This window comes from Sapajus apella, unplaced genomic scaffold (genome assembly GCF_009761245.1).
Source record: "Sapajus apella isolate SASKATOON/1434 unplaced genomic scaffold, GSC_monkey_1.0 scaffold114, whole genome shotgun sequence".
NCBI classification, from domain to species: domain Eukaryota; kingdom Metazoa; phylum Chordata; class Mammalia; order Primates; family Cebidae; genus Sapajus; species Sapajus apella.
Genome location: NW_022437054.1, coordinates 4,864,847 through 4,887,437, shown reverse-complemented (window position 1 = coordinate 4,887,437; position 22,591 = coordinate 4,864,847). Strand labels below are relative to the sequence as shown.

The 22,591-nt window shown below is 39.9% G+C and overlaps 2 protein-coding genes across 8 annotated transcripts in view; both read right to left on the bottom strand.

Moving 5' to 3' along the window:
* The window catches only part of EEF1AKMT1 (EEF1A lysine methyltransferase 1), a 150,161-nt gene that overhangs the window by 76,820 nt on the left and 50,750 nt on the right, over positions 1 to 22,591 (bottom strand). Inside the window, exon 1 of one of the 3 annotated variants that reach the window (XM_032260132.1) lies at positions 12,013 to 12,107. The exons of 1 other annotated variant lie outside the window; for it this stretch is intronic. The gene's annotated coding sequence lies outside the window, so the exon portion shown is untranslated. Of the gene's footprint in view, positions 1 to 12,012; positions 12,108 to 22,591 lie in introns of those variants that run through there. One more of the 3 variants, XM_032260130.1, reaches the window with a different exon arrangement.
* XPO4 (exportin 4) overlaps positions 16,744 to 22,591 on the bottom strand; it is a 116,137-nt gene continuing 110,289 nt past the window's right edge. For all 5 annotated transcript variants that reach the window (XR_004263410.1, XM_032260120.1, XM_032260119.1 and 2 more), the window contains one exon: positions 16,744 to 21,791. Coding sequence is in view for 4 of the 5 variants with exons in the window: in XM_032260120.1 (XP_032116011.1) it covers positions 21,594 to 21,791 (198 nt within the window). In the remaining variant the exon portion in view is untranslated. The remainder of the gene's footprint in view (positions 21,792 to 22,591) is intronic.

Sequence of the window (22,591 nt, the reverse complement as noted above, 5' to 3'; positions counted from 1 at the left end):
TGCTGTCTTGATCCCCCGCCCCCCTCAACCCTGCCGTTGCCTACTTCAGGCATTTCTCCCGGTGTTATCCCTCCTCATCCTCACCGCCCTGCCGCTGTCCCTTGCCTCCACTCCCACACCTAGCCCAGTGAGTGCTGTCCTCTTCCCTGTGCCCAAGTGTTCTCATTGTTCATCACCCACCTATGAGTGAAAACATGTGGTGTTTGGTTTTCTGTTCTTGTGTCAGTTTGCTGAGATTGATGGTTTCTAGATTCATCCATGTCTTTACAAAGGATATGAACTTGTCCTTTATGGCTGCACAGTATTCCATGGTGTATATGTGCCACATTTTCTTTGTCCAGTCTATCATTGATGGCATTTGGGTTGGTTTCGGGCCTTTTCTATCATAAACAGCACTGCAACGAACATATTGTGCGTGTGTCTTTATAATAGAGCAATTTATAATCCTTTGGGTATATACCCAGTAATGGGATTGCTATGTCAAATGGAATTTCTATTTCTAGATCCTTGAGGAATCATCACACTGTTTTCCATAATGGCTGAACTAATTTACACTCCCAGCAACAATGTAAAAGCATTCCCTTTTCTCCACATCCTCTCTAGCATGTGTTGTCTCCAGATTTTTTAATGATTCCCATTCTAACCGGTGTGAGATGGTATCTCAATGTGGTTTAGATTTACATTTCTCTAATGACCAATGATAATGAGCATTTTTTCTTATGTTTGTTGGCTGCATATATGCCTTCTTTTGACAAGTGTCTGTTCATATCCTTCACCCACTTTTGAATGGGTTTTTTTTCTTGTAAATCTGCTTTAGTTCTTTGTAGATTCTGGATATTAGCCCTTTGTCAGATGGGTAGATTACAAAAAAATTTTTCCATTCTGTTGGTTGCCAGTTCACTCTAATGATGGTTTCTTTTGCTGTGCAGAAGCTCTTAAGTTTAATTAGATCCCATTTGTCTATTTTGGCTTTTGTTGCTGTTGCTTTTGGTCTTTTAGTCATGAAGTCTTTGCCTGTGCCTATGTCCTGGATGAGGTGTTGCCTAGGTTTTCTTCTAGGGTTTTTATGGTGTTAGGTCTTATGTTTAAATCTTTAATCCATCTGGAGTAAATTTTTGTATAAGGTTTAAGGAGAGGGTCCAGTTTCAGCTTCCTGCATATGGCTAACCAGTTTTCCCAACACCATTTATTAAACAGGGAATCCTTTTCCCAATGCTTGTTTTCGTATGGTTTGTCAAAGATCAGATGGTTGTAGATGTGTGGCATTGTTTCCAAGGCCTCTGTTCTGTTCCATTGGTCTATATCTCTGTTTTGGTATCAGTACCAAGCTGTTTTGATGACTGTAGCCTTGTAGTATAGTTTGAAGTCAGGTAGCATCATGCCTCTAGCTTTGTTCTTTTTGCTTAGGGTTGTCTTGGCTATGTGGGCTCTCTTTTGGTTCCATATGAAGTTTAAGGTGTTTTTTTCCAGTTCTGTAAAGAAGGTCAATTGTAGCTTGATGGGGATAGCATTGAATCTATAAATTACTTTGGGCAGTATGGCCATTTTTACAATATTGATCCTCCCTAACCATGAGCATGGAATGTTTTTCCATCTGTTTATGTCCTCTCCTATTTCCTTGAGCAGTGGTTTGTAGTTCTCTTTGAAGAGACCTTTTACATCCTTTGTTAGTTGTATTCCTAGGTATTTTATTCTCTTTGTAGCAATCGTAAATGGGAGTTTGCTAATGATTTAGCTGTTTCTCTGTTATTGGTGTATAGTAATGCTTGTGATTTCTGCATTTTGATTTTGTAACCTGAGACTTTGCCAAAGTTGCTTATCAGCTTAAGGAGGTTTGGGGCTGAGATGATGGGGTCTTCTAAATATATGATCATGTCATCTACAAACAGGGACAATTTGACTTCTTCTTTTCCTAATTGAATGCCCTTTATTTCTTTTGCTTGCCTAATTGCTCTGGCTAGAACTTTCAATACTATATTGAATAGGAGTGGTGAGAGAGGGCACCCTTGTCTAGTGCCAGTTTTTAAAGGGAATGCTTCTAGTTTTTGCCCGTTTTGTATGATATTGGCTGTGGGTTTGTCATAAATAGCTTTTATTATTTTGACACACATTCCATCGATATCTAGTTTATTGAGAGTTTTTAGCATAAAACTGCTGCTGAATTTTGTTGAAGGCCTTCTCTGCATCTATTGAGATAATCATGTGGTTTATGTGATGGATTATGTTTATAGATTTGCATATGTTGAGCCAGCCTTCATCCCCAGGATGAAGCCTACTTGTTCATGGTGGATAAGCTTTTTGATGTGCTGTTGGATTTGGTTTGCCAGTATTTTATTCAATATTTTTGCATCAATGTTTATCATGGATATTGGCCTGTAGTTTTTTCAGTTGCGTCTCTGCCAGGTTTTGGTATCAGGATGATATTGGTCTCATAGAAAGAGTTAGGGAGGATTCGCTCTTTTTGTATTGTTTGAAATAGTTTCAACAGGAATGGTAGCAGCTCCTCTTTGTACGTCTGGTAGAATTCAGCTTTCAACCCATCTGGACCTGGACTTTTTTGGTCGGTAGGCTATTAATTGCTGCCTCAACTTCAGACTTTGTTATTGGTCTATTCAGGGTTTCCACTTCTTCCTGGCTTAGTCTTGGGAGTGTGCAAGTGTCCAGGAATTTATCCATTTCTTCCAGATTTACTGGTTTATGTGCATAGAGCTGTTTGTAGTAATTTCTAACGGTAGTTTGTATTTCCAAGGAATCAGTGGTGATCTCCCCTTTATCATTTTTTATTGCATCTGTTCGATTCTTCACTTTTATTAGTCTAGCTAGCGGTCTATTTTATTGATCTTTTAAAAAATCTAGCTCCTGGATTTATTGATTTTTTGAAGGGTTTTTTTGTGTCTCTATTGCCTTCAGTTTTGCTCTGATCTTAGTTATTTCCTGTCTTCTGCTTGCTTTTGAGTTTTTTTGATCTTGCTCTTCTAGCTCTTTCAATTTTGATAGAGTGTCGATTTTAGATCTTTCCTTGTTTCTCATGTGGGCATTTATTGCTATGAATTTCCTTCTACACACTGCTTTAAATGTGTCCCATAGATTCTGGTACGTTGTGTCTTTGTTCTCATTGGTTTTGAAGAACATTTTTATTTCTGCCTTCATTTCACTGTTTATACATTCATCATTCAGGAGCAAGTTGTTCAGTTTCCATGTGATTGTGCAGTTTTGAGTGCTTTTCTTAATCCTCAGTTCTGATTTGATTGCACTGTGGTCTGAGAGACTGTTTGTTATGATTTCCATTCTTTTGCATTTGCTGACAAGTGATTTACTTTCAATTATGTGATCAATTTTGGAGTGTGATGTGGTGCTGAGAAGAATGTGTATTCTGTGGATTTCAGTGGAGTGTTCTGTAAATGTCTATTGGGTCTGCTTGGTCCAGATCTGTGTTCAAGTCCTGGATATCCTTATTGACTTTCTGTCTCGATCTATCCAATATTGTCAGTGGAGTGTTAAAAGTCTCCCACTATTATTGTGTGGGAGTCCAAGCCTCTTTGTAGGTCAATAAGAATTTACTTTATGTATCTGGGTGCTCCAATACTGGGTACATAAATATTTAGGACAGTTAGCTCTTCTTGTTGCATTGATCCTTTTACCATTATGTAACGCTCTTCTTTGTCTCTTTTGATCTTTGTTGGTTTAAAGTCCATTTTATCAGAGACTAGGATTGCTACTCCTGCTTGGTAGATCTTCTTCCATCCCTTTATTTTGAGTCTATGTGAGTCTTTGCATGTGAGATGGGTCTCCCGAACACAGCACACTGTTGGGTCTTGACTATTTATCCAGTTTGCCAGTTTGTCTTTAGATTGGGGCATTTAGGCCATTTACAGTCAACGTTAATATTGGTATGTTTGAATTTGATACTGCCATTTTGTTACTGGCTCGTTGTTTTGTCCGTTAGTTGAGGTGGCTTCTTCATTGCATCACTGTTCTTTACTATTTGGTACGTTTTTGCAGTGGCTGGTACTAGTTGTTCCTTTCCATGTTTAGTACTTCCTTCAGGAATTCTTGTAAGACAGGCCTTGTAGTGACAAAATCTCTCAGCAATTGCTTGTCTATAAAGGATTTTATTTTATCTTTCACTTATGAAGCTTTGGCCAGATGTGAAATTCTGGGTTCAAAGTTCTTTTCTTTAAGGATGTTGAATACTGGCCCCCACTCCCTTCTAGCTTGCAGAGTTTCTGCCAAGAGATCCACTGTGAGTCTGATGGTCTTTCCTTTGAGGGTGACTCGATCTTTCTCTCTGGCTGCCCTTAGGATTTTTCCTTCATTTCAACCCTGGTGAATCTGATGATTATGTGCCTTGGTGTTGCTCTTCTTGAGGAATATCTTTGTGGTGTTCTCTGTATTTTCTGGATTTGAATGTTGGCCTGCCTTCTTAGGTTGGGGAAGTTCTCTTGGATAATATCCTGAAGAGTATTTTCCAACTTGGATTCATTCTCCCTGTCACATTCAGATACGCCAATCAAGTGTAGATTAGGTCTTTTCACATAATCCCATAGTTCTTGGAGGCTTTGTTTCTTTTCACTCTTTTTTCTCCAATCTTTCCTTCTCATTTTATTTCATTGATTTGATCTTCTATTTCTGATATCCTTTCTTCTGCTTGATTGATTCGGCTGTTGAAACTTGTGCACGCCTCGTGAAGTTCTTGTGCTGCGTTTTTCAGCTCCATCAAGTCATTTATGTTCTTCTCTAAGCTGGTTATTCTAGTTAGCATTTTGTCTAACCTTTTTTCAAGGTTCTTAGTTTTTTTGCATTGGGTTAGAACATGGTCTTTTAACTCAGAGAAGTTTGTTATTATCCACCTTCTGAAGCCTGCTTCTGTCAATTCATCAAACTCATTTTCTGTCTTGTTTTGTTCCCTCGATGCTGAGGAGTTGTGATCCCTGGGAGGGAAGAGGTGTTCTGGTCTTTGAAGGTCTCATCCTTTTTGTGCTGGTTTTTCCCCATCTTCGTGGATTTATCTCCCTTTGATCTTTGAAGTTGGTGATTTCGGGAGAAATCTCTGAGTGGACATCCTTTCTGTTGCAGTTGGAGCTAAATCTTTTTCTGGCCTGTAGAGGCGCTGATGGGCTGCCTCAGATTCAGTCAGGTTCCTAGGTGGGTGGTCTTCGGTTGGGGTTTGTTTGCAGGTGAAATTAGCCCTGCCTTCCCAATGGCATCTCTCCTACCCTTAGCTCAATCTTCCTGGTTGGGGCCAAACTGGTATATTCACGGCCAAGCACTCTGGCATGCAGGCTTCAGTTTGAGTTTTGTTGGGGGTGGGGCCCGCCAGGCCTTATGACCTGTTTCCCTGCTTTCAACTCTGCCTCTTTCTGTGGGACGGGTTGTTCCATCCTCCTGGAATCAGTCCAAACTTCCGCCCAGGTCCGGCCAACAACTTACGGCACCAGGTGGGAGCTGTTGCTCAGATTTGCATTGACAACCCACGGTGCCCCTCAGTCTAATGGGGCTCTTGTGGACCGTGGGTTGCAGGAGGGATGAGGTAAGCACAGGATCTGAATTGGAGCACTGAGGGGATGAAGTCCCCCGACCCTCCAAGCCAGCTTCATGTTCCAAGTGGGGACGTGCCCCATCCTGTCTTGGTTCGTTCTCCTGGGCAGCTCTCGCCCTGCTTTGTCTCCTTCCTTGGGCTATTTTCAGAGTCCTTCCAGTTCCCCTGAAATAAACCCAGCACCTCACTTGGAATCATGAAGTCCTGTAGCCCTCTGCATCTCATTTGCTGAGAGCTGCATTCTGGTGTTGCCTACTCTCGGCCTTCTTGGCACCGCCTCCCAGTTTTTTTTTTTTTTTTTTTTTTTTTTTGTTTTTTTAGTGAAGATGGGGTTTCACCATGTTGGCCAGGATGGTCTTGAACTCCTGACCTCAGGTGATCTGCCTGCCTCAGCCTCCCAAAGTACTGGGATTACAAGCATGAGCCACCACATCAGTCCAGGATTTCAAATAAGTTGACTAAGAGTGATAAGAGCAGATATCCTACACTTGTCCCATATTTTAAGTGGGAAACCATTCAATCTTTCACCATTAAGTATGACACAACCTCAACCCCCTGGGCTCAAGTGATCTTTCCACCGCAGCCTCCCAAGTAGCTGAGACTACAGTCATGTGCCACCATGCCCAGCAAATATTTTCATTTTTTGTGGAGATGGGGTCCCACTTCGGTGCCCAGGCTGGTCTCAAACTCCTGAGCTCAAGCAATCCTCCTGCTTCAGCCTTCAAAAGTGCTGGAATTACAGGCATGAGCCACTGCACCCAGCCAGTAGATGTTCTATATCAAGATGAGGAAGTTCCCTTTATTAGTAGTTTGCTGAGTTTGGTCATTAATGGGTGCTGAATTTTCATATAACTTTTTGACATCAATTTATATGATCATGTGATTTTTCTTGAATCTCTTGATGTAAATTAAACTGACTGATTTTCTATTAAACCAGTCTCACATTCCTGGAATAGGTCCCACTTAACTGTGGTATATAATTCTTCTTATGAATTGCTGGATCATATTTAATAATATTTTGCTCATGATTTCAGCACTTATCTTCATGAGGTATACTGGTTTATAGTTTTCTGTCTTTGCATTATCTTTGGTTTTGGTAACAGGGTAATATTGGTCTCATCAAATGAACTAGAATCTGTTCTGACTGCCTTTGCTGCTGCTTATAAGACAACCAAAAACACAGGTGGCAGTCATTGTTGCAAGCCCCTCTCCTTCTGGCTAAAGTGACTACCACTAGACTTAAAGGGCCAGTACCTTTCCCCAGTGCTTTTACTTTTCTTGTTTACCCCTTTGGAAACCTAGATATCTAAGGGCTGAGACATTCAAACAGAACTGCATATACAGGGGAATTTAGAAAGTCATCACACAGGGAAAGGCAGGGGCTCAGAAAAGACCTAAGAAGATCTTAAGTTTACAACCCAGGCTGATTCCCAGCAAAAGAAAATTTACAACCACCACCCCTCACAAATAACAAAAACCCAGCAAAATCTGGTGACGGGACAATATGGCTTCCAGAGGTATCACATTAGATTCAAATATCTAATTTTCAACATAAAAATTACAAGGCACACAAACAGGAAAGTATGGCCCATTCAAAGGAAAAAAATAAATCAATAGAAACCATCCCTGAGAAAGGCTAGATGGTGGGCCTCATAGACAAAGACTTTAAAATAACTATCTTAAAGATTCTCAGCCAGGCGCGGTGGCTCACGCCTGTAATCCCAGCACTTTGGGAGGCCAAGGCAGGTGGATCACGAGGTCAAGAGATCAAGACCATCCTGGTCAACATGGTGAAACCCTGTCTCTACTAAAAATACAAAAAATCAGCTGGGCATGGTGGTGCGTGCCTGTAATCCCAGCTACTGAGGAGGTTGAGGCAGGAGAACTGCCTGAACCCAGGAGGCGGAGGTTGCGGTGAGCCGAGATCGCACCATTACACTCCAGCCTGGGTACCAAGAGTGAAACTCCGTCTCAAAAAAAAAAAAAAAAAAATGAACAAAATGAAAACATAGAGACAGAAAACAAAAGGAAACTAAGTAGAAATACTGAAGCTGAAAAATGTAATGAAATGAAAAACTCACTAGAAGAATTAAAAGCAGTTTTGAGCAGGCAAAAGAAAGAATCAGCAAGCATAAACACAGGAAAAAGGAATATAAGTCCCTTGAAAAAGGAGGAAAAGCTGATATATGCTACAATGCAGATAAACCTTGAGGACATTATGCTAAGTGAAATAAGCCAGTCATTAAAAAAAAAAAAAAAACTGCGTAACTCCATTTATATGAGGTACCTAGAGTAGTCAAAATCAGAGACAGAAAGTAGAATTGTGGTTGCTAGGGGCTGGAGGGAGGGAAGAATAGGGAGTTGCTTAATGGGTATATTATTTAGTTTTATAAGATGAAAAGAGATGGATTATATACTTTTAAGATTATATACTTAGAATTAAAAATAATTTCAGTCAACACAGAGATTGACTATAGAAGTCCCACCAAAAAATGGTATGAATGCTTGAAATGAATAGTTCTAGTTTACTGCAATAAGCACAAAGAACACATTTCCAGGAAAGCATACCAGGACCTAACAGGCTGGAAAATTTCCAAGTAGAAATTCCAAAGATTAGCTTGTCTGCATGCTGAACTGAGAAAACATGGCAAAATGATCTGCAAACAACTGAAAGGTTTCACTTTGGTATTTCAGAATTGTGAGTTCTTTTCATTCTGGAAAAAAATCAGGGATCTATTAAAAACCAGTGTTGCCTGACAAAATCGAAGAGTACAAAGTTCCTAATAAAGACTGCACTACAATACTGCCTAGAACTGACAGAAAAATTAAAGTGTGTTTGTGTATATACATGTGTGTCCATATACATATGCAGACACATAATACATGCACACATATGCATATGTATTTATCCTTGACATAGAAGTAACTCTTTTTTTGAGAGAAGGTTTCACTCTGTTGCCCAGGCTGGAGTGCAGTGGTGCGATCGTGGCTCAGTGCAGCTTCAAATTCCCTGGCTCAAGCAATTCTCCCACCTCAGCCTCCTGAGTAGCAGGTGCACCCCAATGCCCAGCTAATTTTTGTAGAGATGGGGTTCTCGCCACGTTGCCCAGGCTGGTCTCAAACTCCTGGACTCAAGTGATCCACCCACCTTGTTCTCCCAAAGTGCCAGGATTACAAGCATGAGCCATCATGCTCAGCCAATTTCATTTTTATTAGTACTTTCTACAGCTGCACCTCTGAAGAAGGATTTTTAAGTAACAGCCTGTAGCTTGTTAGCTAATCACTTAGAAATAAAACATGAAAACTAGCAAAGAACCAGTTGACTTCAAACAAGGAATTCCAAAGAGCAATTTAATAAAATTGTCATTTTTTTTTTTTTTTTTTGAGACTGCGTCTCGCTGTCGTCCAGGCTGGAGTGCAGTGGCATGATCTTGGCTCACTGCAACCTCTGCCTCCCAGGTTCAAGCGATTATCCTGCCTCAGCCTCCCACGTAGCTGGGACTACAGGTGTGTGCACTCCATCACCAGGCTGGAGTGCAATGGCACGATCGGCTCACCACAACCTCTGACTTCCTGGTTCAAGTGATTCTCCTGCCTCACCCTCCCGAGTAACTGGGAATACAGGCTCGCACCACCAGGCCCAGCTAATTTTTGTATTTTTAGTAGAGATGGGGTTTCACCATGTTGCCCAGGATGGTCTCGATCTCCTGACCTTGTGATCCGCCCACCTCAGCCTCCCAAAGTGCTAAGATTACAGGCATGAGCCACCACACCAGGCCAATTTTTTGTATTTTTAGTAGAGATGGGGTTTCACCGTGTTAGCCAGAATGGTCTTGACCTTCTGACCTCGTGATCTGCCTGCCTCGGCCTCCCAAAGTGCTGGGATTACAGGCATGAGCTACTGTGCCAGGCCTAAAATTGTCTACCTTCATAGCTGTAAAAGGCGATTAAGTTCCAACCTATATAAGAATTTGATCCCCCAAAAAAGTTTAAAGTGTATCAAATCCATTCCTTTGATGATCATTTTCTACCATGTAGGAAGCAATGTTTTTGGTGATGAGTCTCGAAGTCCTTATTCTATTGGAACTTACATTCTAGAGAGGCAGAGACAGACTAAAACAATACATATGAAATGAATGTTAAATGACAATAAGATTAATGGAGGAACACATGGAGAGCATGGGTGGCAATTTTAGAAATAGTAGAATGTTTCCTTCATTGTTAAAGTGAGTTCAAAAGTGCATCATTTCTTCTAATGAAGTAAATGAAATCTGTTAGCAAAATAAACATTAAAGATTAAATGAAATGGCCGAGAGTGGTGGTTCACATCTGTAATCCCAGCACTTTGGGAGGCTGAGGCAGGCAGGGGACCTGAGGTCAGGAGTTTGGGATGAGCCTGGCCAACATAGTGAAACCCCGTCTCTACTAAAAATACAAAAAATTAGCCAGGCATGGTGGCAGGTGCCTGCAGTCCCAGCTATTCGGGAGGCTGAGGCAGGAGAATCACTTGAACCGGGGAGGTGGAGGTTGCAGTGAACAGAGATCTTACCATTGCACTCCAGCCTGAGCCACAAGAATGAGAGTCCATCTCAAAAAAAAAAAAAAAAAAAAAAAAATTAAACGAAATCAACCTATTTTTAGCTATGTTTTAAGTTACTATTTTTATCATATCTTTATTATTTTTAGAATTTCTAAGGGGGGGTTGCAAGATTTTTTCAAATCCAAAAGTGCTGTTAAGTACTGTTATACTACCATTATTTTTAAAAATTTTTATGGCTACTCTGGGCATACTGTCTATGGGGTAGCCCTGCACCACAAGTGGCAGCTAAAAATATTTTTTTCTTTAAAAATTTTTACCTATGGATTATATTGTGATTATATTATTATTAAAACTAATCCTGGACCTTATGTGGCTCACACTCTCTATCAGCAGTTCTCACAGAACCAGGAGCCCTTTTGACATCTGGCAATGCCTGGAGACAGTTTTGGTTGCCATAAATGGAAAGGAGGTTGCTACTGGCATAGAGGCTGCTGAACTTAAAATTCACAGGACAGCGCTCCACATCAAAGTATCCTGCCCTATAAGCTGCGGTTGAGAAACTCTAGGTTAGGCAGACACATGGCGAACACCAACGGTAAGGTGGAGGCCCTCTACAGAGCAGCACCATTCACACCATGGGATCAGAGTAGAGGGCCAGTGGGGAGAGGCGTGAAAGAGCAGGTGGAGCTTCAACTCGGCCTGAGGAAAAGGTAAGGATGAAGAGTGAGGATTCCAGAAGATGGAACACCATGAGCAAAGGGGTGAACATGTTGGCTTGCAGCATAAGCAGGGATTAGCCAGCTTCTGATGGGCTGTGATTAGACTCTTTCTGTATACAATTATTCAATTTCCATGTTATCAAATTTACTTAGGGCAAAACCACCATACTGTAATTTCCACAATCATTACCGTGTGAAATTAGGTTAAGACAGTGTGATCTAGCAGAAAGAGCATTAACCTAGGAGCCACTCCAGACTCCAGGAAACCGCAGGAGAGCAATGCTCCCTGTAGGAATGGGGAAGGCCTAGATATTCTCATACTTTTTGTAGATTGCTGTATGATTCTACCCTTAATCCAATTTACGTCTAGAAAAGGGCCAAAGTTTTTCATTCTCTTTGCATCTTTCGGTCCCCCTGCCTCAAACAGTTCTCTCTTGCTTTTCAAAATTCTATTTATTTCTGTTGTTTTAAAATTAACTTTTAAAAGGAGGTAACGCTTACAGTTAAATGCAGGTCGTAGGTGTGCAGTGCGACGTTGTAACGTACACCCCATCACAACCCCCACCTATCAGGAAGACCTTCCTGTCTGACACATGGCTCCCTCCGGGTAGAGACCCACGAACATCCCAGCATTTCTCCCGCACCTCCGAAGCTACGACCCTTTTCCCAGTAAAGCCGCCGGCGTCCTAGTCCATTCCACCTCCCGAGCCCGGGCACCCGCCTCGGCACCCGCCTCAGAAGCCCCAGCGACCGGCGCTGCGGATACCCGCCCTCCAGGAGCGGACAGAAAAGCCTGGCCGGGCATTGCGCAAACTCTATCAGCGAACTTCTGAGGGCAAAGATGGAAAGGACGGGGCCCAGTCCAGTTCTGCTCTGAAGGGAGGCCTCCACGCGCTGCCTCACTGGGGTTAATTTCCCTCTCGGCACCAACGCTGTCTAAGGCCCGGGCGCCAAACGTGCGCGGCAGAAGACGCGGCCGGTTCCGGCGACCAGGACACGAGGCCCGGCCGCGCCCAATCAGCAACCAGGGTTCCCTCTCAGGCCGGCGCCAGCTCCTTTCCTCAGGCATCCGCTAGCCACCGTCAGTTAAAGCTTTCCACCACTACAGTGCTGGAAAAGGTGAGAAACTAACAAGCAAAAGGAACCTAACCCAGTCCAAAACCCCAGGGCTGCGCGCAGTCAACCCCAAGTCCGCGCCCAAACCCGCCACTCACCAGGCGCGTGCGCAGTCACCCTGACCAGCCGTGAGCAGTGGGAGGGGCTGGACAGAGTCGCGCTCGCGCAGGCGCCGACACAGGCGCAGGCGCACTCGCCTGGGCGCTTGGGGAAGCCAGGCAGTGTGCTGGCAGCGCCTCAATCCCGCGCTTTCGACCCTGGGGGTTGTATCTAGCCCGGAGTCGTTCCCTCACGTGTCTCATCAGTTGCCGCTAAGAACGGCGGCAATAAAAATTTAAGGTCCTGGCCGGGCGCGGTGGCTCACACCTGTAATCCCAGCACTTTGGGAGGTCGAGAAGGTGGGGGGGGAAATCACCTGAGGTCAGGAAGTTCGAGACCAGCCTGGCCAACATGGTGAAACCACGTCTGTACTGAAAATACAAAAATTAGCCGGGTGTAGTGGCGTGCGCCTGTAAACCCAGCTACTCGGTGGAGGGGGGGGGGGCGGGTGGTGAGGAAGGAGAATCCGGGAGGCGGACGGTGCAGTGAGCCGAGATCGGGCCACTAAATTCCACTAAACTATATCAAAAAATAAAATAAATTTAAGATCCTAAAGTTAAACCTACTGTTTTGCACTGAATCATGTAGGTTTTTAAAGTCAAGGCTTCATTGGTCTATCGATTACTCAGTCTTTTAATCAAATCAAAACGTTGACTTTAAATGTTGACATCAAATTGAGGCTTTGGTAAAATTTATAGGATTGGCACGGGGTGGGGGGAATCTTTAAAACTCGCTAGTCTTTAAAGATTCACTTACAATTTGATAACTGCCAAAACCTAAGAGTCCTCAGAGTCCTCAGTGTTGAGTGCATTGATCAATATATATATATATATATATATATATATATATATATATATATAGACATCTAGCACTGTTAAGTATATACGATTTTTGTCAACAATACCTTAATTATCTGGCACACACAGGCACTGATTATTACGAGGTTTTCTTAGGTTTTGGCAGTTATCAAATTGTAAGTGATACAAAGTATTTGTTTTCAATTCCCCAAGATATCAATCTATATTATGCTCCTACCTCCCTTTCCTCCATTTTCTTTACCACTTTCGTGATCTTGCTAAGCTATATTCTGCTAAGCAATTTGAAAATCCTTTCTGGTATAAGGTAAGGATATAAACGAACTGTTCAGCTGGCAAATGATGCCAGTCAGTAAGTAGTTCATGAAACAGCAGGCTTATAATGTTGGGTGTACTATAATTTCTATTTTAAGAACTGTTTCCAGTTTATAATAACCCATGCTACATTTTGACTTCGATTGTTTTGAATTGATGACAAGTCTATTAACCAAATATTTCAAGATCAAGTGTATTCTGGAAAAGGATCAGGAAGAAAATATATAAAACAAACTAAAAGAAATTATCACAAACCAAGAAACAAAAACCAACTTTTATAAGTGCATTTTTTACGGAGGTGGTGTTCAATAAACAAAACCTTAGCTTATAATTACTTTAACAGAGGTTTACATTCAATCAAATTGAGTCTGAAACAGATCATTTTAAGCTTTCAAAGCTTCCATTGTTTTAATAGCGTGTAAGACATGTTATCTTCATGTATTTTACTATATCCTATTTTTACTATTAAAGTGACCACAGATGTTAGAGTTTTTTTTCTTACCTTCACTAGAGCTGTTGCTCAGACAGCATGACAGTAATACAGTAAATGTTTTCCTGGTGGAACCTATGCATTGTAACTTAATGGTTTTTGCAAATCATGAACATGTAAAATATTAAAGGAATACTCATTCTCTTTAAAGGGAAAATTTTGTCCAGTTAAATTGGACATGAAGGATGCTTTCAGATCAATTTCAATTCAGCAATTTTCCTTTTGTATTCACCAATGATTTTTGTTCATATGCTTCTCTTCAGAAGTGGTGCACAAAAGAAAGGAAAGTAGACTCAGGGCCAGGTGTGGGGCTCACACCAGTAATCCCGGCACTTTGGGAGGCTGAGGCGAGCTGATCACCTGAGGTCAGGAGTTTGAGACCAGCCTAGCCAACATGGCGAAACTGCATCTCTACTAAAGTTACAAAACTTAGCTGGGTGTGGTGGCGCACACCTGTATTCCCAGTTACTTGGGAGGCTGAGGCAGGAGAATCGCTCACACCCAGGAGGTGGAGGTTGCAATGAGGCGCAATCACGCCACTGCATTCCAGCCTGGGTAACAGAGGGCGTCTCCCATTTCAAAATAACAAAAAACAAACCACACTAGACTCAGTTCTTCTTAACAATAAAGAAATTACCTGTAATTACAAAAATAGATTTAGGTGTTTGTTTTTCTTCTATTGTTTGAGTGCTTTATCACAGTTACTCAGATTATCCTAAGCATGCTGCAAAGGATATTCCTTAGATTTCTAGTCCTAGAAAGTAATTTGAGAAAAGACTGTATTAAATAAAATAAGGAAAATCTGATGAAATTCTTCTGAGTTTCACAATAGGCATTCATGTATTAAAGCCTTCAACTTAATGCACTAAAGAAACCTGTTTTATTTCTCAAAACTTATTTAACAACAATAACTTTTTAAAAACTACTAATGCGTGAAACTGACTTTGGTTATCAGTGTTAGGATTTTTCCATTGTTGTAGAAGTAACAGGTGCATATTCAGCAGAAAATAAAATCGTTGTTGTAGTTTGAATAGTCCCTTGCAAAATTCAAGTGTTACCAATGGGCCAGTATGAAGAGGTGGGGCCTTTAAGAGGTGATTAGGCCAAGAGAATTCCTCCCTTATGAATGAAATCAGGTCCCATTACAAACGGGCTTGAAGGAGGGAGTTGATTGTTTTTCGCCAGCATCTGGTGACAGCTTTCTTGCTTCTTCCACATGATGGAAGGTGAAGGGCAGCCTACAGAAATGTGAGAAATAAGTTTCTGTTCTTCAGTCTCAGGTACTCTAACAGCACAAACAGACTAAGATGGTTGATTTAAATAGAACAGACTAAGATAGTTGACATAAATAGATCCATTTTCTCATTTAAAACAAAATATAGTAAATAATATGGTTAACTCTGCCCCAATATCCCTAGAGTGGTTGTGGTTAGTCTTATCACGCTGTATCAGTATGAAGATATTACACTATGTATTTAAAAGCAATTGACCATTAGGTATCTGACTTAGTGTTAGGATACATTTATCTAATGAAATGTGTTTTCAGAAATAATCTTTAAATACAATGAAATTTATTGAGCATCTACTACTATATTTAATCTATCACTGTGTTAAATTTTTTCTTTGGGAAGAACACTCATGAGCTCATGATATGGACAACAGACCTGTGGAAATTAATGTAAGCCCTGAGTAACTTAGTAAGGAATTGAATCTAGGTCTGCCTCTGCCTTGCACTCTAACAGTTCAAGTAGCTTTACCAGGTCAGTCCTCAGACATAATCATAACTTCCAGGGCAGTGCAGTTATAAACAAGTGTACAAATAAGAAGTTCCACTACTCAATACATCTTGGGTTTACTTAAAGCAGTATTTGAAGTCTAAGATGGTAAAGTAGGCAGAGGTGACCATTATGAAAACAGAAGAAAACTGCTCACTACTATGGGAATAGAAATGTTTAGCACATCCTATTTGTTTCACTTTGTTCTGGGAAACATCAATGACTTATCTCAGTTCACTCTCATGCTAAATATTAAGAATAATTTACAAGGACACTGGGTAGGAGGTTGAATTGCATGCCAGAACTGAGACAGAATGCTGCCGGAGGTGCTGTGTGGAATTTCCCAGCAAAAGATTATTTCATTAATTTCACCAAATATGCCATTTCCACTTAGTTTTAAAAGAAAGTCAAACTAAACTGCCATTTGAGATTTCATAGAATGCACAAGACCCAATCTGGGATCCTGTGTTTAACAAACAAAACGGTTCCATGAGCTAATCGGCATGTCAAAGGAGTCACTCAGAAGCCACTCAATATAAACCGATTGTATTTTTGGAGAGCACCATTAAAGATGTCTTTTTTTAAAGCTATTGATTTTTATATATTTGGGACCTTTGAAATCATCTGTGGCTCTCAAATGACAGATGATTAGCCTGTGTGTATGGCCCCACACCTGGTAATGAAAGAAAAACAAAAATTCAAACTACACTGTAATTGGTTTTCTTAAATAACTTTTCTTTATCCACCTTTGGAGTGGGATAAATCTCAATATAACCTAAATAACAACATTACAAATCAAAGAATATTCAAAGCAAATTCAGGTTAAAAATGAACATTTTAAAAATGTATTTTCTTTAAAAATTAACTTTTCACTTCATATGTTTACAAGATTTAACACTGAGCAAAGGGTGGGTCTGTCTAGCACACGTTAAGATGGTAATTCTCCACTTCCCCTGAAAGGCCAAAAACAATGACTCAAACTGCTAAAAGTATTTACTAAATATGCGCCAAATCTAATGATTTAACGAATAACTATGGAATTGTTTCTAAGACTGTGGGCTGATGTAAATATGATAAAATGTAGATAAAATTTTCCTACTTTTAATACTGGATATTCTGTAAGTGCCAGGAGTTCTCCCAGAAGGTAATGAAAATCTTGATTTTTATCTGTACAGATGTCTTCATTTTTTTAAATTTAAGATTATTTTAGGGCTATGTAACGTCCCCAGTATCAATCGTCCTATAATGTTAAACAAACCAGCACCATTTCAATGAGTTTCATGGAACAGTCTAGCTAAATACCAATGAACAAATCACACATGGTCAAAACAAAAATGTAATAAAAATATTTAGTGAAAAGACACATTTTTAACTCCCACTTATGAACTTTAAAAATACAAATAAAATTTTATCAACTTGATACTCAGCCTGTAACTGGCTCAATACATAGCCTTATTTCCTAAATCATATTGCAGCATCTTCTGAAAAACTAAATGCAACTTTATACCTTCATTAGTTATGTTAATAGAGGTAAATATTTAAACAGTACACTCATCCCTGGGTCTTTAAAAAAAACTGAAAAGTCTTAGTGTAAGTTTAAAATTTTAATATTTATAAATTTAAAAAATTGTACACGTGCTGAGTGGTAGCAGTGCTAACATTTTTGTGACCATTAAACCACAAACTCACTGCATAGAACTTCTTTCTTTGTACAGAGAATCAAATCACAATACCAACATTTGCAATTTGAAATAATTTTCTGTGGTAAAAGACACCACACCAGGAAGCCTGGGCTCAGAAAACACTTGAGGTCAGATCCCCAGTAGGTACATAGTGCAGATGCAGTAATTTCAGGCTAGGAAAGTTGGCTACTGGTATGTATCTGACAGTTCCTAATAGCTGAGAGGCCTAAGAATGCAGACTGGGGGAAAAGAAAAACAAAACAAAACAAAAAACAGCTCTCCAATTGCTGGGAGGGCCTGGGAATAGGTGAAGGGCAAACCACAGTGAGAGAGGAGGGTAAAGATGTGAGTTTCAAGCGGGTAATGGGCAAACTGAACCTCCCACTTCCTAGGAGGTAATCAACACAGCTGACTTCAGCGCTCCAGTCTTTACTAAGACTTACCCATAGAGCACTACAGCAGGAAACCGATTTCTTCATTCATCCTCTTTAAAAAGAATGAATGCCCAGTATTAAACTTCTAGTTTTATTTGAACCAAACATATTATTTGGCTAACTATGTCATGGGTTTTCATTATAATCAACCAGGCATACTTCACAATTTTTATATCTAAATGAAAATATGCTTGAATTCCAACTGGAACCATGGCACTTCGCATCAATTTGAGCTCAGCAATATGCCTGATTTGGTCATTTTAATTTTAGAAAATCAATTTTTAAAAATTATTAAATGCACTGTTTTCAGAACATAGTTACCAAGTCAGAGAATATCCACTTACATTTAAAAATAATTTAAAACATTTTATCCTCAAATCAGCTATGTTGTTTTGTGGGAAAACTGTTAAACCTAATATCCAAATCAGTTCCTTATTCTCTGGTTTAAAAAAAAAAAAAAAAAAAAAAACCAAAACCCTAAGAAGTACTAAGGTTTCTTCTGACTTAAAAGGTTAATATTTTATTCAGGAACCAATAACAATAATTCCTCATCAAAGACAGCTAACTTAGTAAGGTCTATTGACAACCATCTCTAACAACAGAGATGGCAAACAGATAAAAATTCTAACAGAAAAAAATAACATTTCAGGGTTCAGAATGATGCTGATTACTAGGAGACTCAAACTTGTAATTCTTGAAGCTTATAGCTAGTTCCCTTTAATACTTGAGGGGTTCATAGAAGTATTAACAGAAATGGGAAACATGGTGATTAACAACTATAAAGACCTGACATTTTTGGTAAAAGAGAAAGTTCAAGGACAGTTAAGGGGAGGGTTAAATAATGCTGACTGGGGGGAAATTATATAGACACTTGCTTTTGAAATGAAAATCGTGGAAAAATAGTAGTAACCATCTCATCTAACAAAGTAATGTAATATAATTACACAGTTTACAATGAAATAAGACTAAATTCTTAAAATTAGTTTGAAAAAAACCTGCAGTTTGTTTACATTAAATGTCACACTTTACACCAGACAAAAACTCGATGCAGCTGTCTTCCAACAGAGATGGCCAGCCTGAAAGACCGAAATGACAGTGGTGGAAAGGACACTGTCAAATACTGTCAAGTAATTTTGCTTCTGAGGCAGCCACCCATCCAGCCCAAGGATCATAAAAGCAAATTAATCTTTTTAACAGAACAAAAACACAGTTACAGGTGCTACTACATTATCAGACTGTGGACGTACAAGGTCTTTATAGTAATTGTGCCTTGGGAAACAAATGGGTCACGGAAAATAAAATAAGAAATAAACGAAGAATGTCTGGAAAACTAGAGGTTAAAGGATACTACATGAACCACAGAAATTTTATAAAACAAAAATTTAAAAATGAAATACTTGACAGTGTCCCTTTAACATATATAAAAGAGGGCACAAATAATGTTTTTGTTTTAAAAAATGTTTTAACAACTTAACAGTCAGTTTTAATAGAAAAAAAAAAAAAAAATCAACTGATTAGAATTAAGCCAGTGTTCTTGATACCCACTGGGCCAAGAGCATTAAAACAAAACAAGATGAGAGAAGTTAATAAACATAGCTAAAGGCAAAACTGGACAAAATAAAAGACACAACGTGAACAAACATCCAATCAGGCAAACATGCACACAAACACCCTGAAAAGGTCCAGCCATTGCAACTCAGTGGCATCCCCATCACCTAAAAAATGGTAGTGGCTTCTCCCCACCCCAGTGTGCCAACATTCAACATTCTGGTGATCTCGTTAAGTGTTATTTGGTCCAATCTGAAGAAGGTCTTTTTTAACTAAAACTGGTCTAATGAAATTACGCCTCAGGAATATGGAGATGAAATTTTCTATTTTTAGTTTTGTAATAGGATCTGGGCAAATTTTGCAAATATGTTGCCATCTGAATAAAAACTATTAAATACAGATGACTTTTTACTTACCAAGGCATTCCTTTGCCACTCATCTTTATTTTTAATAACTTGATTATAGTTTTCTCATGGCGTGTGGACCTGTCCAGTCAATTGTGTGTTTCAGTGCCCTTTGGAAAAGAGACTGTACTCACCACACACACAGATATATATAATTCACAACAGCTGAGAAAGCTTGAGGGAGCTGAGACACACAAAACACTAAGAACAATGCAAAACAAATAGATTACTGCTGCATATCACTTCAAGTTTTTTAAGGGGAAAAAAAAAACATCTAAAAATAAATGCATCATTCAAAGTATTTTTTAAAATATAGAAACGTGTACTTCGTGAAGACTGGTATTAACTTCCTTCCCAGCAGTCATTCAAAATGTTTTTGCTTCCCCTTAATTGTGACTCAATAGTGATCAGATTGAGAGACATGTTCCTCAAAAAGTTATGGCCCAAGGTCCTGCATTCACATCTACCTAACATCACATGCACAGTTTGGATGTAATTTAGATGCTCCAGTTTTGTTAACTGTTGATAGCACAGAGTTATACAGTTTTGCACAGCATCACATGTAATGACATATATGCTATGTGCAATCAGGTATAAAAACTGCATGTGCAACATGGTTTAGCAGGTAGGTGTCAGGAACATGGTGGAAGCCGATTTTCATGAGTGCACCTGTGCCAGAGTCCTCTACCTGTCACTGTGTTGTGAAAGTATTGCAGTAGGTGGAGTTTCATATGCCGCTGTTTATAAATTAGCTTTTATTTCCATAATTTAAGCTGGCACACTGAATTAGGGGAGCATGGCAGCTGTATAAAAATCCTGATTAAAAGATCAAAGTAGAGGATCTAAAGTGAATTTTTAATCTCTAAAATTAAATTCACGTGGCTCCCATGACTGGAGAAGAATTATTGCCCCTAATGCCCCAACGTGCAATAGTCTGTGTGAATCAGTAATTCACATCCTTTAAAATAATTATTGCTTAAGCAAGCCATTTAGAGTAGATATGGGCTATGTGGCTGGATAGAAACACACTCAAAAAGTTAAGACTAGACAGGAACAAGCCTTTCATTTCACTGATAAACCTACATAAATACACGATTGGAAGGGGCACAGATTCATAGCAGCTAACACCCTAAACCAACTCTGAGGCATCAGGACTTGGTTTCTTACTAAAACAAATCAGCGGTTTTTGTATTTTCCTCTTAAAATTAAGGCAATGAAATGGCTACAGTTCCTAAGGTTATTTTTATGGAACAAAAATATACTTGTATATATTCCTCAAGTTCAGGCATCAGAGTATGACTAGTGACTTGTATTACACAAAACCTGCAACACTGGGTTGATGTAAGAGAGAGAGAAAGAAAAGAAAGAGAGACAGACAGAGAGAGAAGGCAAGAAAAGCAAGAAAGCAAGCAAACAAGCAAGAAAGATAAGAAAAAGCCAACAAACCCCTGGTGATGTTTTCCCTTCCTGCTGAATTACAAACCTAATCATCAAAGGGAGGAAAAGCTAGAAAGCACAAAACCTCTTAAGAGTTTTCAATGTTTCTTTCATTGATTTCAAACTTTTGGGGTGATGGAAGGGAGAAGCTTATTAACATGAAAAGTCCCAGGCCCAACAACCAGACCTTCTGACTCTGAAGGTCTACAGTTGGGCCTAAGAATTTACCTTTTTACCAGCTCCTCAAGTGATGCAGGCGCTCTATGGAGATTTTCAGAAACACTGCCTAGCATATATCCATTTAATATTTAATGACAAAAATTCTAAACTTTGGCTAGCCACCTATGTTAAAAGGAAAAAAGGCACTGCATATGTATTTCATGGTGCCCATATCTGTTTGCACATATATGGAATTTCATTTTGAAAATTTTAAATCACCATTCAAAATCTAAAAGACATATGTATGACAGTTTGTGGCTAACACTTAACAGCAAAAGCTGATTCCAAGTTGGCCTCTCCTGTTTCACTGCATTGCATACATACATACATATCAAAGTTTCCGGCTCTCCAAAATCCAAAATGGCCAAATGAACTGAGGAACAGGACAAGACTCAAGTCAACTTTCAGCAATTCAGTGCACTTTGCAGAAAGGATCTAAATTAAGCATAAAGTTCTGTTGTTTATTTTACACAAAGGAGACCACCAACATTTGCCATAAATTCTTCTAAACTCTTTAAGAAGGCCATCTTCTGCTTCCGATCCAGCGTTGGAGGAGTGCTGCTTGCAGTGAGCTTGTTGAAGGCATCTGCTAATCTCTGGTAAATAACTGGGTCTTGCTGACTTGACAGTAATGTTTCGACCAGTTCAGAATATTCAGCCTATTGAAGAGATAAAGTATACACAAGAATATATCCTCCGAGAATGTCATACAAGTAGATGATGTCAGTTACTGGATGTAGGGTTCTAAAAGGCAGGGGCACATTTTAAGCGTTAACATTTACAGTAATTCAGCATTTAATTAAGCATTTACTGTTTGAAAACCTTTCCATGAGTTAATTCATCTATCGTTTATGGCAATGCTTCAAGACAGGTACTGTTTCTATTCTCATCCCAGAGGTGAAGGTTTCCACACTCAGTGAGGTGAAGTGATATGGCCCAGATCAAGCAAGAATCCAGGCAATTTGGCCCCAAGACCCATGTGATAATCAACTTCGTTATGCTGCCTCTTCAAAGCACATTATGCCTATTTACTTTGTGTATTACACATAATAAACAGTGCGATAGTTCCCCGGAGGTTAATAGAGACATCTTGTTCACACAGTTCTGAGGACAGCAGTGTGCACAAAGACGGAACAGGCAGGAGCCCTTTGGGAGGAGAGGTCAGAGAAATATATTCCAGCGTCTTCTCCAAGTGGAGCAGAGCACTCTGAAAGCTCCAAGTCAGTACTGTATCCAGGAGCCCTTAGAAAAAGGGCAGGAAAGGGGCTTTAGTAAATATAGGAATATGGAGAGTTTTCCTTTTTTTCTTTTTGAGACAGAGTCTTGCTCTGTCACCAGGCTGGAGTGCAGTGGCGCAATCTCGGCTCACTGCAAACTCTGCCTCCTGGGTTCAAGCGATTCTTCCGCCCCAACCTCCTGAGTAGCTGGGACCGCAGGCACGTGCCACCATGCCCGGCTA